At 38.7% G+C, this 19,065-nt stretch overlaps 1 protein-coding gene across 2 annotated transcripts in view; it reads left to right on the forward strand.

Annotated features, from left to right (window-relative positions):
* camk1da (calcium/calmodulin-dependent protein kinase 1Da) overlaps positions 1–17,119 on the forward strand; it is an 86,107-nt gene extending 68,988 nt beyond the window's left edge. For both annotated transcript variants that reach the window (XM_074698122.1, XM_074698121.1), the window contains 5 exons: positions 6,037–6,149; positions 7,491–7,569; positions 7,751–7,838; positions 8,626–8,890; positions 10,097–17,119. In XM_074698122.1, coding sequence (XP_074554223.1) covers positions 6,037–6,149; positions 7,491–7,569; positions 7,751–7,838; positions 8,626–8,890; positions 10,097–10,221 — 670 coding nt within the window. In that variant the 3' untranslated portion in view covers positions 10,222–17,119. The remainder of the gene's footprint in view (positions 1–6,036; positions 6,150–7,490; positions 7,570–7,750; positions 7,839–8,625; positions 8,891–10,096) is intronic.
* The last annotated feature ends 1,946 nt before the right edge of the window (positions 17,120–19,065 follow it).

Consider the following 19,065-nt stretch of genomic DNA (forward strand, 5'->3'; position numbering starts at 1 on the left):
CTGTGATGTCTTACAAACCTCAAAAACACGGACCACCTTCACATTCTTTTCATGCCAGTTAGCATTTTGTCATCCACTCACAACTGCAAAAACAATTAGCAATGCTAGTAAAAGCTAACATGAGGCCTGGAGCTTATTGCCCTCACATGACACATCACAGCTCTGCTCCAGAGCTGAACTTGAAACACTTGCATTGGTCCCATGTGTGTGTTTGCTGATTTTTCCCTGCCAGTGTGTGTGTGTGTGTGTGTGTTGATGAAGTTGCATGCGTGCCGTCATCAGAGCCAGATGGAGCTCTGCTGAATGGCCTTGTATGGACATAGAGCTGCAGGCTAAACTCTTTCACTACTTTTCCATGTCAACCAAACCTCTGATCGTCACACACTCTCACTCATGTGCATGCATGTTGATGTGATAATGAGCAACAAAAACTACAAATTTGTTTGCAAAGAAAATTTTATGTACAAAATTTGTGGTTACTGTGTGTGTGTGATTTTATTAACCAGATTTTGCGTGTGTTTTCATCTTCAAAGCATGATCACGCATTTGAACACCATATTGTTGACACTGCTTGAACCGCTTTAAGATGTGCCCTGTGTTCTTCATCCTTGACTCCATTTACGTGTGTGATTGCGTGCATATGTTTCCACCTGATGGAGACATTATCATGTTGAGGGTGAGCTCAGTTCTGGGGTCAGAGGTCAACGGTCAGCAGAGTTAGCCTTTGACATGGTGAGAAGACATCTGTGTCCAATAGGATCCCAACCATTGACTGGATATAAAGATGGATGACATGTCTGCACTGCCACCCACTGCACAAGAGTGAAGAAGTGAAACAGTTCCTCTATATAGGGAGTGAAACCAGTCTTAGTGTAACAGCTCTCAGGGTTGCATTATGAAGAAACTTGTTTTAGGGATGTCCCCTGATCCAGATCCCTAGTATCAGATCTGAGCCAAATTTTGATGTATGGGTGACTGGCATTTAAGCCAATTTTTTCAACCATTCAAATTAGCCATCATTGAGCAAAAATTGCTTCCCAGCACTAATGCGTCAGTAAAACTATGAGTTCACCCAACCTCGTAAAGTTGACGAGACAACAATAAAATGGTACATTGATGTGGAACAGCTGCCACATTTAGCTTTATCACAGAACACATGAGCACAACCAGACACATTGCGGCAACTGCATCTGCTTTACTGCATTTTACGGAAACTTTAAAGAGACATATGGTTCCAAAAAGGTGAAAACGAACAGTCACAGGACAGTCTGTTAGCTTAGCTTTAGCAACTCTGAAATAGTCCAACAGCCACACGTGAATACATTTATGTGCTACAATTTTTTCCCAAAGCGTTTAATCCTGACCAAAACATCTTAAAACAACAGCTCTGTAAGTCAATCTCCATTATTCACTTTTTTTTTCAGTTGCTTGAGCTAAAGCAATGTTTCCTTTCAGGTACAGTGTTCACATCTTAAAATATGCTTGTGCTTCTCTTTAAACAATTGTAGACAGTTTTTCCAATTCCATTTTTTATGTGTGTATGTGTTTGTGTGTGTATCTGTTGGTTGTGTGGGTGAGAGAGAGAGGGAGGAAGAAAGAAAGAAAGAAAGAAAGAAAGAAAGAAAGAAAGAAAGAAAGAAAGAAAGAAAGAAAGAAAGAAAGAAAGAAAGAAAGAAAGAAAGAAAGAAAGAAAGAAAGAAAGCAAGAAAGAAAGAAAGAAAGAAAGAAAGAAAGAAAGAAAAGCTTCCTGCTGGCAATTAGCACAATTAGCGTTGGGATTTGGACCCTTTTAGCTTTGTGCTGCTACTCAGGTGGAAAGATCACATCAGGTAGTCATCCATGATAATCACCTGGGATCCTAGGTGTGTGTGTGTATGTGTGAATGTGTGTTTGCATTTAGCAGGCTGGGTAGTGTGAGATAGAAGACTCAAACTGTTTGTGAGAGCAAAACGTTAAATGAAAAGCATCTCTTCACATCAGGAAGAAACTCAATTTCTTCCTTGTCTGACCAAGTGTGTGTGCCTATCTGTGTTTGCTTGTTGAGAGTGTGTTCAATGGAGTGAAATGTTCGCTGTGTGGCAGGTGAGTCCTTAATCAAACAAGAAAGAAAAAATAGAATAACAAATGAAAGCCTTCCTCCAGTCATGGCAGGCAGACTCTTCCTGCTTTTCTTTCTGGTGTCTTTTTCTTTGTGTGAGTGTGTGTGTGTAAGTGTGTGTGAAAGTGTGTGAATCGATGGAGAACGGCATTTTAATGAGTTTTTATGAAAATCTCTTGGTGCATCCAGAACTTTAGTAATGAGGTGCGGATGATGTTTTTGGTTGAGCAGCAGCTCTGCTGTTGCTTCACTTGGCTCATTAGGAAGAATCAGAGCGGAGCGTCTGTTAATTTGTGTTCACTAGCAATTAAATGCTATCCTGATAAAAGGTTAACAGCAGCCAACTAGATGCTTCGACTGTAGGTAGATGTTTCTGAACTACTAACAAGCAGGAAAGCATGAGTACACAGTCCAACAAATCAGTGTCTCACATCTGGAGCAGCAGAAAACAAGCGTCATGTTGAATTATATACATGAAAATCTTTGTGTAGAAGTGTTCTGGTTTCTGTTTGTAGTCAGAATACTACTGACCAATCATATCAGTAGACTTAGACAGCAGTTTAAACAAAAGCAGGTGTACCACAATCTAACTTGATGGCAGCCCGTCTGCTGTCCATAGGACCGACAACGATTTATTTATCTCTGTAAACACAATCTGTTCTGGATCAAACCTTAGAAACAAACCTGCTTGACACTGATTTTTGTGACTTTCCGGAACAAATCAGAAATAATCAATCTGACCTACATTAAGAAACAACTGTTTCTCTTCTCCTTTCGAGGACAGACCTGACAAAGCTTGGATTTATTAAAATCTGCGTCATGATGTTAATAATGCAGACCTATAATCTGCAGGTAAATGACTAGAAAAATGGTTTCTTTTCCAAGTTTGTGTCAGTGAATGCTGTTCTATTTACAGTGAAACTGAGACTCAACAGAAACAGATGAATGTGTGACTATAGAATAGAATGGAATAGAACTTTATTGTCGTTGTTACATGTACAATAAAATTGAAGTCACAGCAGCAATCAAGAAAACAAAAGTAAGAGAGTGTATAGAAAGTGCAAAAAGGTCCTTAAGAAAATAGATGCTGACAGCTTGTCCATCATTCTCCAGTTCAGCCAGTCTCCACCTCCACAGGGTCCAGGACTGAGCTTCTTCAGCAGTCTGTTCAGTCTCTGTCTCCTAGATCCTGTCTGCTCACAGCAGGTGAAGCTCTTCCAATGAGGCGTTGGTGTCTGATGTTAGCTCTGTTAGCCATTTCTGTGAATAGCATGATGCTACTCTGCCCTCTGGTATTCCCTCTGTTGCTGGGTTAGCATGGCTAGCACATCCATCTTATTGGAGACAGATCTCACATTCCCAATAATGATGGACGGAAGGACAGGTCCATGTCGTCACTTCTTAGCTCACACCTGAGGACCTGCACGTCGTCCTCACCTCCTTCTTCTCACCTCGTGGGAAGACATCAGGCCTTGCACCAGTTAGCATTGACATGCTACAGGCTGCTAACAGCTGATTTCACATGTAAACAATGCAGCCATGGTTACATGTAGGATCTCCGGACAAACACAGGAGCAAAAGTAGTAAAAATATCACTGAAGCCACAAAACGTTTGGTGTCCATGACCAACAAATGAGCCATACAAAGTAATGATCCTCTCCAAATACAAAGATGACGAAAAAGAGACGAAAAAAATCACAAGAAACGGACAAAGAAGAGGGAACTGCTGCAAAAGGCAGCCATGGCCAACAGGGCAGCGCATAGGGGGTGTGATAAACCCCAAATTACAGAAGTGACAGACAAAGGGAGAATTTTACCCCTTGAACGTATGTAGTCATTGTTATTTTAAAATTGCTGTTGTCTGACAGTCATGGATATCAGTTTAGAGGTTGAATAATAAGAATTCTTCAAGTCAAAATAGTATGTTAACATCCAAGAAAACAGTTCATAAGAGAGGTGGTGTAACTTTCTTGGTCACACGCAGGCAGAACTCTTCACTGCATATCTCTCTACTTCTCCAACGACTGCTACTACTACTTACAGCAAAATATACCCAGAATAGAGAAAACCTGTTAATTTAAAGCTACAATTAAATAGTAAACGTCCAACAACAACAACCATAAAATGTCACGTGTAGGCGGCCCCCTATGGCTGCAAATTTACTGCACACTTTTGCCAACTTGTTTTTACAATTCCACAAACACTGAGCTCCCTGATGAAGGCTGGGGCTGGAGGTTGGCAGATACAGCAGCAGCAGCAGCAGAGCCTGGCGTGGAGGAGGACCGAGTAGGTGTAGCACACTCATACAGTAACTGGACAGTGCCTTATCTTGTTTTGTTGCTATTTTTGTTGTTTTTGGGGGCTTTTGGGAAAAAAATCCAACATTTAGTTTACAACAGCCGACACCAATTTTATACTTAGACCTGGTGTGATAGCATCGTCATGTCTAGTTAATCAAGAACGCACATTAATCTTTTTATTTTAGTCCTTTTTAAAAAAGGAAAAAAACATATATATATATATATATATATATATATATATATATATATATATATATATATATATATATATATATATATATATATATATATATCAAAACCGAAAATATCAAACAAATAAAGGGATACAAGATAGTATAGATTTTTGAAAAAAAATATATATATATTATTATGTTTTTGTTCTCTTGTTTAGTGTAAAAATGTTTGTGAAATGTTTTGAAGTAATGGAAAGTTAAAAGGCATGCTGGCAAACAGTTTTTTTTCCCATCATGTGTTAATTCAATATTTTGTGAGAGAAGAGACAGATGTAATAAACAAATGAAAAGAAGCACAAAGAAGAAAAAGTCTTAAGATTTTTTCATATTGTACATATACCTATATGTATGACAACATGAATTAAATAAAGACCAACCAACAAAGCTTTTGTAATGAGCATTATACTATGAAGGACTGTAGTTAATGTGTCATTTTAGCAATAAATTGTTTCATAAGTGGTTTATAAGGCAGGTAAAGGGGTCTGCAAAAGTTAACATGTTCTAAAAAACTAAAGTTTAAGTCATCTGATTGTGTTCTTTTATTTTTATTTGACTGTCCTTATTTGTTGTAGTGTCACATATGAAACACATTGTATTGCTGCTTCTGCGAGGAACCCTCTGGTTATAATTTCTTTCTTTGTCTTACTTCTTTGACAGAAAATTCTAATCTGCCCCTTTTTTAAATATGCGAAAGTTATGATGATGAAGAATGATTGAAACCTTTTAAAGGTGTTGATCTGCTTTCCTGACATTTACCCTGTGGCAGAGGTGGCAGGCAGAAAAAGTCACCCTTTGAAAACATTCTGTCTTCTTTCTGATGATCTTCTTCATTGTTGCAGTTGTTAAAGTAGAGACATTTATATTTCTATGTAAGCAAAAAAGTCCATTCAAGAGCTTTAACACAAATTTATCACAGAAAAACAGAGGCTACCAAACATTGAGCTTTGTGTGAGGCTGGTCCTTATAAACTTTGTTTTATTTAGTCCGAATCTGGACTGACTTTGTTAGCCGTCAAAATAGTTAAATTGATGTTTGACTAAAGCTTCATTCATTTTCAATCAGTATGTTTATCATTCTCCCATTTAAGTGCTTAATTAATTTCCCATTTTCTTTTCACTGTTTATTTGCACTGATTATTGCAGTGGAGGAGCCAAATATACAATTGCTGATGGTTACAGTCCTTTGATTTTATAATTCAATTAAGTGACAGTTCATCTTTCCTTTCAGGGTGAATTAATTATTGACTGAATGAATGGGTGAATTAGTTACCAAAAAACTGAAGGGAGGGTGGTTTGGTCTAAAATATAATGACTAACAAATGAATTAATGACTAACAGAAAAACAGACTAAACAGCTGACCGAATGCGTTGGTGAATCATTGATTGAGTAACCGTCCTGTCTGCAGGCTCTGTGGTTATCCTCCGTTCTATGACGAGAACGACTCCAAGCTGTTTGAGCAGATCCTGAAGGCTGACTACGAGTTTGACGCGCCGTACTGGGACGACATATCAGACTCAGGTAACCTCTCTGCTCTTTTTCCCCTTTTCCCATCATCCTTCACTGCCCACCATGTGGCACATATAGATCACATACCTCCTCTTTATGATGTATTTAGGACTCTGTGTTGTTTGTGTGTGTGTGTGTGTGTGTGTGTGTGTGTGTGTGTGTGTGTGTGTGTGTGTGTGTGTGTGTGTGTGTGTGTGTGCGTGTGTGTGTGTGTGTGTGTGTGTGTGTGTGTGTGTGTGTGTGTGTGTGTGTGTGTGTGTGTGTGTGTGTAACACATGTTTATCTTGGCCATTGACCATTAGTCATCGGCAGTTTGAGGCTGCATCTAAAGTCTAGGGGCTGCAGTCCTCATCACAGCGACACGATCCATCCCTTTCTTTTTATCACATCTTTTGTGTCAATATCAATAAAAGCAAAATAAATCCCTAAAAATAATAGGAAACATCCAAAAACTGGGAATTGTACAGCATCTACTGTTAGATGGAGCATCAAATTAGGTTTTATTTAAACAGAGCTGGGTTTATAGATAGAATCGCAGAGTTTTCACATTAAGTTGTTTGCTCCAATTCTCTATTATTTCTTTATGAGGCTGATTCACAACATTTTGGGTGTTTCATCTTTGACTTCAGCACAAGATACAGATTTTTGGTAGAAAACTTATAAGTCTCACTATCACATATTCACTGGAAGTTGCACTGATTTCACAATTTCACAGTTTTTGTCAGCCATGTTGTTTTTTTAATTCTTTGTCTCAACACTTTTTGGATGGATTGTCATTTGGTGAATTGGGTCCACGTTCAGTGAAGTTGTCATCATTTTGGACCATACTTCATTGTTTATGTAACAAAATCATTATGTTAAAAGTTAAATGTGTACAATTTAAAAATAAAACTTCCTGATAAATATCCTTTAATTTAAAGGATCTTACCATTGATCACAGTTGTGCATTGTGTTTAAAGCTATACAGCTAATGTGCAAAACAAAAATGGTATTTATATGATTGTAACTGCTTATGCCATCTTGCAGCTTTGTTTTGTGGTTGTGTTAGCATGTTGGGCTTAGCATCTTGCAAAGAGCACAGCCTCACGATGATACTACACTGGCTGTAGACTAAGTCCTGGTTCTGGAAAGATTATGTTGCACAGATGGCCGGTTTGGGACAAACAGCAAGGAAAAAAACTGCTCTTCAGTCAGATGGTAATTTGACAGTCATGTTAGTCAGCATGATCCATGGTCTGTTTTTAGAGAGGTTATCCAAAGGCTCGATTCAAAATGCTGCTTAAACTTCTTTTTTGTTTGTGTATCTAAAGTTATTGACCTTTGAGGGATTGGTCATGTTTCTCTCTCTTCCAGCCAAGGATTTCATCAGCAGTCTGATGGAAAAAGATCCAGTCAAGCGTTTCACCTGTGACCAGGCACTCAGACACCCCTGGTGAGCAACACACACACACACACACGCACACACACACAGAATCTCAAACACAGTCGTGCAAAAAGAGACAAAATCAATGCATGTATTGATGTATATTCAGAAGTGTTTACAGAGAGATTTTTCCTGTGTGTTTTTGTGTCTGTGTGTGTGTGTTTGTGTGTGTGTGTGTGTGTGTGTATAGGATTGCTGGGGATACAGCACTCTGCAAGAACATCCATGAGTCAGTCAGCCGGCAAATCAGAAAAAACTTCGCCAAGAGCAAATGGAGGGTAAACGATGTTTACTGCTGTTTACACTTTGTGGTTTTGGCTCCGGTGCTGCAGACTTTTGTAAAACTCCAGCACTACTCCTGACACAATCGTCTGCATTTGAGAAAATGAATCACTTAGTTGTAAAAACCTGGCCTGCTGTGAGGTTTATGGTTCACTTGACTTGAGGACTCTCTCCTAAAACTTTAACAAGAGGGAGATTGCTGCAGACCTGAAACAAATTTACCTTTCTTTAGGACCTGCTCCTCACTGCTTGTCAATTCCAGCTCAAGGTGTTAAAAGCACATCAAACTCGTGTAATACTTGAACGCCAGGTGGTTTTAATGAAAGATAAACTGCACCAGAAGACCATATCACGGGATATTTTGCACAGGCTCATTGAAAGCAGATTCTTGTCTCCAGCTTCAAAGCGACTATTAATGAAGAATCACATTTTTAAACTTTCTATGACATTATCTGTGAGGAATCTCAAACATATTCCTTCTTATGCCATACACTTGTGATGCCCTGAGATCAGGATGGACATAAAAATGTCAATAAATAAAACGATTCCTTATTTTACAGTAGTAATTATTTTTTTCTCCATTTTCTTTTACCTGGTTTACATCCCTTGCTTTAATGTCACAACCAAACCTATTTGAATAATGCATACTGAATGTAATCTGCTCATGAGGCTATGACAGCTCCCCTTAAGTATAGTTGCTTATCTCAGTGGCATTTATGATGGAGCTGATGCAAAGTGATGGCTTTCTGTTTCTGTTATCTTCCTTATACCACTCGTCTCCAGCAAGCGTTCAATGCCACCGCAGTGGTTAGGCACATGAGGCGGCTGCAGCTTGGCAGCAGCATGGGGAGCAGCATGGACGCCTCCAACACAACGAACAGGCCGGGCCAGATACAGAAACCCGTCCAGAGCCAGAGCCAGAGCCCTGCAAGCCAGAACCAGCCGCCCCAGAGCCAAAACACCGACCAGATGGCACAGAGCCAGAGCACCAACATGGCCGCCAACAAACCCTCCACAGACAACAACATAGCAGCTCCTCGCAAGGAATGTGAGTATGAGTCAGTGGGATCTGCTTGTCCATGAAGCCAAGACGTGTTTCACAAAAGTTTAAGAGGTAACCAATTTTACATTTGCTTAAAAGCACCCTTAGCTTAGCAAGCGCAACCTAGCGTTTCAGCCCAGGATTACGCACAAGCCAAATGTGTCTTTCCAGGGCTGTGGTAAGAGTTATCCTTCATGTTTACATCCTATCTTTCTTTTATTATAAGTTTTTCTAGATAGCAAAATAAATAGATTACATGTTATTAATGTCTGAATGAATGTCTGCTTTGATATTTGTTAAAGGAAGACCAGCTAGCCAGCCACGCAAGCTAGCTGGCTAGCTTACCATCCATAACCGAGTTATATTGCTGAGTTTTTTGGCTGCATTTTATTTTAGTGGTTAAAGTTTAACTTCAGTAAATTCATAAAATGACTCAACAGCTCAGAGTTAGTTAAGAGGAGTATTTGTCCCATCACAAAGCTGACAGGAGTGGCTTTGTGATAAAGGCAAAAATGAGGTCTGAATTGTTTGTAACAAGTTGAAAAATCTGCCAATGGAACAAGATAAAAGTTACTCGGATTAAGACATCATTCTAGTTTTAAGGAAATTTTCTAGCAATTTTTTTTACTTCCATTGGAAGATTTTTTTTACTTGTTGCAAGAAATTCAGACCTCATTTTTGTCTTTTAAAAACTTCAAACAAGAGATTCTTCTGGACTGAAAAGTTTAATGTGGCTCATGTTGAGTTTAATAAGACCATTTTTACTTAAAACAAGACAAAACACTTAATAAAAATTTAATTTTTTGCAGTGGGCACAATTCCTTATCCTAGTAGTGTTGTTTTGTGTTATGTCAAAAGCCAAACACACTGTTTGATCCAGCAAATGTTGGCTTATAGAGCTAACTAGCAGCTGCTAGTAAAAAATAAGGCAAAGTACCTAAAATAAATCAAAAAGTGCCTCAAATATTTCCTTATTATCCTTGCAGCACTCCAAGAAAGTTAGTTGTTAACTTCTGTCTTAGATGATAAAATTAATATTTTAAGTTTATCAGTGTAAGCCTTGTATTGTTATAATTCACTCATGTGAAAAGTAAAAAAGGAAAGTCTAAACAAAAAGTTGCGTGGTTTCGTTGACAAAATGCTCCTGTTAAGCTAAAGTGATACACTTTGTGATAAGTGCCGCTCTTCCATCTGTGGCTTCTTCTCTCTCAGGTGTAACCACACCAGCCACGCCCTGCAGTCTGGCGTCCGCCGCTTCTTCTCCCGCAGCTGGAGCCGAGCTGAACCGGCCACATCCCTCAGCAGTTCCGGCCCCGGTGCTCACAGAGACCAAGTGACGCCAGGTCCCGCGGGGAACCAGCTGGGAGGCCACGGCGCTGTGAGGAAAAGAGCGAAAGGGTGACAGGAGGAGAACTCCTCTTCTTCGTCTTGTTGCCTGCCTCTTTTCAATGCATTTCCATTTGGATGCGCCGCCCAACCAGTTCCCCGCCCTGCTCCCGGGAGAGCAGAGGACTTCCCCCCACACCAATGTTTAAAGCCACACAGCACAATGCTGTAAACCTACACCTATCCACCAGGATGCCGTTATGGAATCAGCAACAGCACGGCCTCAGACTCTCACTGGTGATCTTTGGATGGCTGGCTGTGTGTGATTGCTGCTTGATCTGAATGGATGTCAACTTCTGCAGGATTGAGAAATGATGATAGGTTCAGCGTAATGCAGGTGGTGTTATATTAGTCACTGTCAGTCAACATCAACTTCCCTCCTGACTCTAGCCTGTCCTCCATCATTTATTTAGCTCTTTTCCTTTATTGGGTTTGACTGTTGGCAACTGGATTTTCTTTTTTGTTATCATTAATATTTATTTTAAAGGTGGTATAAGTAACTTTAACCAAAGGGGGTAATTATTGTCTTGTAGCCACATATAATTTGCTATTTGGGTACTTTTGGCTGAGAGGACTTGTTGCGTCATAATCACAAAAAATTTTCATCGTAGGAGCATTTTTTAAGTGTCTCTGTTTTCACTCTATTTTGCACTTTTTGCACTAGCATCCTTCCACTGCTGTGTGCCATAAAGCTATCCAACACATACCCTCCAAATCCAATCTAGTAGCTGCTCAGCATGCAGATCTGTGGCTGATATGACAATGATTACTCTCTGCTAAAAGTCTTCATATAACACCTTTAAGAGATGTTATAAGTTCTTATGAACTTATTTGTTTGTATGCTTTAAGAAGTGCTTTAAAAGTACCATACGACTGTTCAGATATGGAAACATGAGTTAGCCCCTTATGTATTTTGCACAGAGAATGTCAGATAAGTTCTGAGACACAGATAAGCCAACATCCACAATCCAAGTAGAGATTGTAAAGCTTTATTTAAAAAAAAAAAAGAAAAAAAGAAAAATTCTCTAGTGGGTGAAAGAGCTTTGTCTGAATTTTTCTGATGTGTTTATTATTTTCTTACTTAATGAGACTTTTATAAGAATCACCCTTTAAGGGCCACACAGAGGTTATTAGCATGCAGCAGCTCAAGGAAAGGAAAGATAAAGGAATGTTCTGGAAAACTGCCTCCAGTTCAGAATGTTAGCCATTTGACAGTTAGCCATTAAATCTCCGAAAGGAGCCCGAAGCAGCGCAGCCGAGTTTCAAGATGGTGAAGGTTTCAAACCATCTCTGAGAAATTCAACTGCCTCCCACATGAGTCCTCAGAGATCAGATCCAAGATGGAGAATCAGCTGCCTGTTCCGTCCCCCTTTAAAAAGCCATGATCTCACTTTTTTGCATCTTCAAGCTGCACCCAGTTCAGAAGTGCTCAGGGAAAACTGCAGCTACACTGTGAGCTGGCAAATCCAGATATCCTGGTTTAGGTTTTTCTGTAAGTGATTTGTTTCAGTCATTGTGGCATCACAGTTGATGGTCAGGGCTAAAGATGTTAGCTCTGCACTTACTTCTGCGTTGTTGTGTCTTTTGAAAACTGAGTATTTATTTGTGACTATTAAGGCCTCATACTTTAAAAACTTATCCCACAAAGACTTAAAGCTGTTTCTGACTAGATTCTCATACACTGCATTCTTGTCATTCATTGGCTTTTTTGTTTGGTTATTGCACACCCTGGTCATGAAACTCCACAACAGAGTTCTCTTATTGGGAAAGTCAAGAAAAAAAACACAGAGGATTGGTTGGTTTCAGCTCTGTCCAGTAGTTCCATGCGCTCCAACATCACACAGATATTAATCAGTTGTTAGAATAAATTATATATAAGGATGAATGAGAAATCTTCATCTACTCCAGTTCTACAAAAGTGAAGCTGAAATACCTCCTACTATGAGTTCTGTCCTTTGCGTGTGTAGCTGTTGTGAAGTCTGGCTCTTTGTGTAAACCAACAGATTCTTGTTTCTGTGTGAAGCAGACACTCACAAATAGCTCAATGACTCTGGCTAAAGAATTCATTAAGTTTCTCTTGCTGTTTTTCCTCTACAGTGTACACTACTTGGTGGGGTGCAATTTTGCCACAGAGGCTCTTACTAGCTTTTTTAATCTTAGATAAACACTTGGATAGAAATTAACACGGTTAAAGCTAGCTCAACTTCAAGAAACCATATTGGAGAAAACTTCTTTCAAATCATTTTTGATTTTTCTGTTTTATCCATGTCCCATTTGTCAATATGGAGGTGGCATGCTTTGTGACCCTCACTTGAGTGAGTCTGTAGAGGGCGCTCTCAGCTGCCATGATGGAATCACTTAAGTCCAAAGCAGGAAGTCCATTTTCTTTTTCTTACACTGTTAGATTGTGACATACATACTTTCAAATTATTTTGTGAGAACTTTACTTTGACATGACTACAGTAGCTTAGCTTTTGTCTCCATCTGTAATGGCCTTTTAGACATGAATAAGAGCAGAACTTTACAATTTCCCACTGTACAGTGCTTACCCACACATATCAGATCGTCGTGTTTTTCTCAGATGTATTTCTACTGATCCCCTCAGTGTACATTCTAGCCAAAGAGTAGAGCTATGTATAAAAACTTTTTAATTAGTTAGAACCCAACTAGTCTGGAAACGAAGCTGTTTGAGAATGAAATGAACTCAAATTAAGGGCTGAACTCCAGCTGCAAATTAATCTGGAGCAAAATGCGTTGACCTCTGATCCCCTTCTCACATCCTAATGTTTTCTGTTTTTTGGTACACAGAGTGATGCAGAGTGTATGAAAAATGATTCATAGTCAGTGTAACTTCTGTTTATAATTTCAGGAAGGTGTGATTCACCTACTGGAATAAATTTACATTTAAGATAACAGTAAAACAAATCTCACCCATGTTTTCTGAGATTCACCTTGGGCTGACTGTGCCACTATGTGCAGGTAACTCCCAAGTGTTGTGACACTGAATGCGTAATGTTTAATTCATGGTTTGTTTTTACCAGCAGCCTTTTTTTTTTTCTTTTTTTTTAAAATCTCTAAAAGGACAATTCCAACATGCTTTGTTGGCCTGTGACCAGCTTTGAGTCACTCATTTTGTTGTCTGGAACCTTCGCTAATAGTTATTAGCTCGAAACCTAAACTTTTTATGTCTTCTCTGAGGGAAAAAAAATCAATATATATATCGTGATTTTTTGTTTGACAGTATCAGAATTGTGATTCTTTGTCAAAAAATTGTTGTTTTTTCACACTCAAATTATTCATTTCACTCTTTGTTTATAAACTGGATTGGAAAAAGTTACCACTTTTCTCCAGCAGAGGGCGAAATGCTTCCCTCTTACGTGATTTTATGGGAAAATATGGCTCCTGATATAGTCTGTAGATATTATCATCATCATTTAACTTTTTTCCCATAGTCTGGTGTTGAGAGCAAACTAAAAAACGTAAATATCAAAGAATCGCAATTTGAATCAAGTCATGAGAGTAGCATTTCATCCTAGCCCTAAAAAGTAGATTGCCAATAATTATTTTTTGCAAACCTGTTTATGCTTTTATGCTGAGTAAAACCATAAAAGCTCAAAAATGAAACTTTAAAAAAAGAAAGAAAAAAGTGGCTCAGCTTCAGAGACAAAGGGTGCCAAAATCATTTTCAGCAGGTTACGGGGTGTGTCTGTGAGATAAATATATTCCTTGCTTGAAAATGTTTCACCATGTTGGAATTGCCTTTTAACAGACTTCTCTTTTCCTTTTTAACCCTTTATTCTCAAAGACTCCAGACGCAACCATTCTACTACATTGCTGTTGAAGCACTTGAACTTGCATCTGTGGTAACAACAGTGACATAATTATAACAAACATTGCAGCTATATGTATAGAAGGTTGAAGCTTGAACTATCTGGTACAGTTACAACAAAGGGACAAGATTTTTTACAGGAGTGCAATCATCTCTAAAGCATCCATGTCTTCTTCTGCATGACTTGACAGCTCAGAAATACGTTTTGTTTCTGATGTTGCTTCAAAGTGTGATTCACGTTTCATTTCCTCTTCTGACAAAACTCTTAAGATAGTTCATGCAATTACTCATATGTACTAAGAGGGGTTTTAAACCATGAAAGGGCTTTATTCCCATCATCACCTTAAACTTATTAGTACTCACTGTAACTGTGCTTCATACCATGTGATTGCTATGCATTTTCTATATAGTTTAAGTGTTGTGGATGTTTTTTTCTTGATAGTAGGATAGGGGTAAAAATCAGCACCTGTAGTTAAAAAAGTGAGGGGAATTAGTTAAAATGAGACTTTTTTGGCTACTTTAATCCGTAAACAATCATTTGTTCTTAATGAGCCACACTGTTAAAGCAGCCTACCAGGTTTTTCTCTAGCACTGATGATATTAATGTATTATCAGCTAACACTGTAAGAGTCTGTTTCGTTACATGTGATGTTGTCAGTCTGGATGTTTGGGTTTATGAATGTAAATGTGAGGCAGGCAGAGTTCAGGTTCATGCTGCTCTGTGGTTATTTATGTCTGCTGTAAAAAAAAAAGGTTTTTTTCTGAATGAATATTTCAGCACAATTGATGCTACTGTAAATATATGTGAATATGAATGATCATTTTCAACATTTAAAAAGGTTTGTTGTTCAGGCATGTGAGAGTGGATCAGAGAGCGTGTGTGTGCGTGTGTGTCGAGAGAAGTTGATTGTATTCTCTATGGAATGTTTCATGTAAAAAAAACAAAAAAAGCAGAGATTCTCTTTGTTCCCCACTGCAGTTTGCTTTCACGAACTGTCCAGCTCTGTGTGGCTGCCACCCGCAGAGCTACTCAACGCAGTTTAATGCCATCAGTGTTTCACAAGCACTTAAGTGTACCTGACAGCACATGTTAGTGTTTATGTCAGGCCGACTTCAAGTGAAAGCAACGTTTACTGAACTCAGGCTTATGTTTCTGCCATTCTGAAGGAAGAAATCCAAAGCTGTGATTGAATAAGAAACACACTGTTAAGGATGACGGGCGGCTGCGGCCTGCTCTTTTCCTGCTTCCTCCTCTTTGTGCTCACACTCCTTAAACCTTTTTTAAACAGAGACAGTTCAAAGCTGCATTGTCAAAAAAGATGAAAACACAAGCATGTTAAAAAAAATGCTACAAGAATTCAACATCACCAATGAGTGTTTATCTTATATGCCCTTGTATAATGTTAGTACCTTTGTAGTATGTAAAGCCATTCACAGGTTGAGGTGCCAGAGTCCACACAAAGCAGAGTATTGAGTCTCAGTCCTGCAAACAGTTTTAAGAGGGATACACAAATTCATTTAATACCACGCAGAATTTTGTGAATGAAGGTTGGAAAAATGTAATAATTGTGGGTGAAAATGCTGTAGATTGTTTTGAAAAGAAGATCAGACTTTACTTTTTTTCTCATAACATCACAAGTTTATTCTTGACGTTGTTCATTTTTCTTCTATAGTAATAGTCCTCAATCAAACTGTTTTTATTAACAGATAAAAGAAATAACATTTTTAAAAACATGATTTGGTTGGATTCTCTCTTAAGTAAAGTGTAATAGACTTTTACATTTTCATTTATTCAGAATATCTTTTACTGTATCACATTATCTTTTCTACTTAGCAGTTCATAGCTTATCTAAAGCTCAGCTTTAACAAAGTTGGGTATTCTTTCTCTCATATATTCAAATGTAGAACACAAAGGGAACCTTTTATGAGCACTGCTTCCAGTAAATATAAGTAGAGTAAATTGTCAGCTATATAGTGTACTCCTTTGCTAGCATAGTCAGTAAAGCATGTGTGCTACTCAAGTTACATTTTAAATCTAGTTTTTCATTGTTTGTCCTTGAACTAGCCAATGAAATGTGTTTACTTAAATTATTTATGTCACATTTATGTCTCCTTATTGTTGCCAAATACTTGAGGGGTTATAATATTACACTGAAAACTTACCAGATTTCTGTTAGCAATGCTAAATCTAGCTACAAAGCTAATTGCAGTTCTTGACTTCTGTAGTTTAAACTGTTCTTTGTATTGACCCTTAAGTCTCAGCTATAACAAGAGTTGCTTTCTCTCTTGATGATTGTATGAAGGACTGAAACTTAAAATAATCTGCTTCCTGGAGTCTGTGTCTCCCTGCGTGTCCTCGTCCATGGCCTCCTGAGTCGTATTTACTCTCTGCATGTGACCCCAACAAACTCCCATCTTGTGCACCGTCGTTATGCCGACGACACCCTCATGTCTCAGAACAGGCACTGTCCACTACCACAGCATCTACTGTGCTGGGATAATGAAGATGATAACTTTCTGTTTATGGGGCTTGTATATCCGATGCCTTCGACAATCATGTGCACATATCAGAGCTACCATGACGACACAGGCCAGAGCGACTGATTGTGTTTCATTTGTCTTTCTCCTGGAATAAATCCTGAATGATCATTATATGTGGCTTTCACATGAGTTTTTTTTTTTTTTTGTTCCTGCCTGTGTATGTCCCATAAAATGATAAACCAAAGCATTTCAAAAAAAGAACTATGTTTCCTTCAAATGTACACAAAAGTGTCTCTAAAAAGTCTTTGCCAGTTTGTCATAAGTTTTCATCACTTTCCAGTTGCTGGAGCTGTGAGTGCATGCGGGTTTAGCAGACACCAGACACTCTCGATCACTCTGACTGACATTGTGTTTGCAGATGATCAGAAGACAGATGTTGCAAACACATGTGGCACATGTTTCCTGTGCTAGCACATGTTTGGATATATAAGGATGACAGCATTAAAGCTCTTACAGATGTAACTTTCCCAAATAGAAGTGTTCAGCACCAAGTTTTTCTCTTCCAGTTTACACTTGGGTTTCAGTAATGTGATAACAAAAGCACAGGTTTATGGCCTTTACAATCACTCTAAATTTTAACAATGACTTTCTGTATTACTTTGCATCAACTGCAATGTTAGTATATCCTCACAAAATAAACTAACACCATGAGCCTGCGTAGCTTTGTCATTGTTAGCATGGTAGCATGCTTGCATTAGCATGACTCAGGGCACTTAACTGCTTTCCTTACCTTAAATCAATCAAAGCAAAACACATAAGACAGGCTACATTATGCATACATTTGAACTACTACACATTACAGTCCAGTGTTTGAAATGTTGAAAACTTTCTTTTAGTTATTTACTTGTTGTTTTCTTGGATAGGACGGCTGAGGAAAGAGGAAATACGGAGAGAAGTGTGGGATATGGTGTATGCTTAACCCACAGCAACCAGTGCCCCAAAACAATAAAAACATTTTATAAGTCATTACCATAGACTGTGTAAAACATGGGCGTAGCCTCTGCAATGTCACAACATGAAATGAAGCTAATCCGTGGATGCAGCCACAGTTGCTATGACGCCTGCTGTGAGTTTCCTTTCTAACAGCTACAGGGGACATGTCTGTCATGTGACCTGATCAGACAATCAAACGATCCTAATAACTTCTAAACTGGCGGGTTAGAAAAAAATTCACTTACCGTACAATGTGTGCCAATAGTGAAATCAGCGTTTCAGACCCAAGCCGTTTTTGAACCAGGCTGTAAATATGCTTTTTAATGCTTTAAAAGTCACCTTTTATGGCTGGGTGTGTACGTGACTTCCGGTCTTTCTTCAGCCAGCCTCAAGCGGATTCTCAATGAACAGCAACTTTAGCACTTCCACATAGGCTTCATTTTAACTAACTGGATGTTGCCCCTTGGTCATTGCATAAAGTGAAGAACAGTAAAGCTAGCTAGCCATGAAATTGTAGTCAGTACGTTTACATGCAGCTTCAGAAATCAAACTATGAGCTTAGTCAGCATGAGATCAGATGATTGAAATGTATGTAAACAGCTCTGTCATTCCAAAATTGGACAATGCATAGCTAATTAGACGCCTAGATAATGTGATTGATATCAGACTGTAGATGGATTTGGCAGGACTTGATGGGTCTTGGTACACCTAAGTGTTCAGCTAGAAGAGGAAGTAGATGACGGTGACAGTCCATGGCTCCAACACAACAAACAAACACCATGGCACGTACACATATAAAAAAAATAGAGAGCTACAGCTACATCTATCTCGGCCATCACTGTTAGGATGTCACTTCCTCTTCTGATGGACCAAAACTAGTTTGATAGGCATGCAGGTTTGCTTAAAAGGACACAGAGCTGCCTATCCAAGCAGAGTGAGACGTTCTAAGCCAGAAGTCTGATTCTGACTAGATCCTTTGGTAGACTTCACAATCAGACTCCAGGTGACTCCTGGCTCTAGATAGCTCTTGAAGAAGTTATTAGCTTGGGGTTCCACATACTTTTCCCACCCTGCACTGTGAATGTTTACATGGTGTGTTACATGAAAAAATATAATTGTGTCGTTTTAGTTCAAGCAGATTATATTTGTCTTTTTTTGTAGGTTAGATGAAGACAAAAGCACATTTTGTGGCCATTTAAAGCAAAACTTTAGAAAATTCCAAAGGATTCACAGACTTTTTTTAATCAAAACTGTACTGAAGTTTTCCCCACTGTGCAGGATTAGCCCGCAAGTTTATGTGTTTTCATCAAAATTATGTGATTTAATATCTGTTATTAGCGTTTGATCTGGTTAAGCTCTCTGTGTGAAGTCATAACACTTCCTCTGACCTCTTTTCCGCCCAGCTGGAGATGCCCTCTGTGTGTGTTTTTTAGAAGAACACATGACAGCTACCCACATAAACACACTGACAGATACACACACAGACCACAGA

This window comes from Halichoeres trimaculatus, unplaced genomic scaffold, assembly GCF_033239565.1.
Source record: "Halichoeres trimaculatus isolate MK-OKI-2021-1 unplaced genomic scaffold, fHalTri1.1 fHalTri1_scaffold_21, whole genome shotgun sequence".
Classification (NCBI taxonomy): Eukaryota; Metazoa; Chordata; class Actinopteri; order Labriformes; family Labridae; genus Halichoeres; species Halichoeres trimaculatus.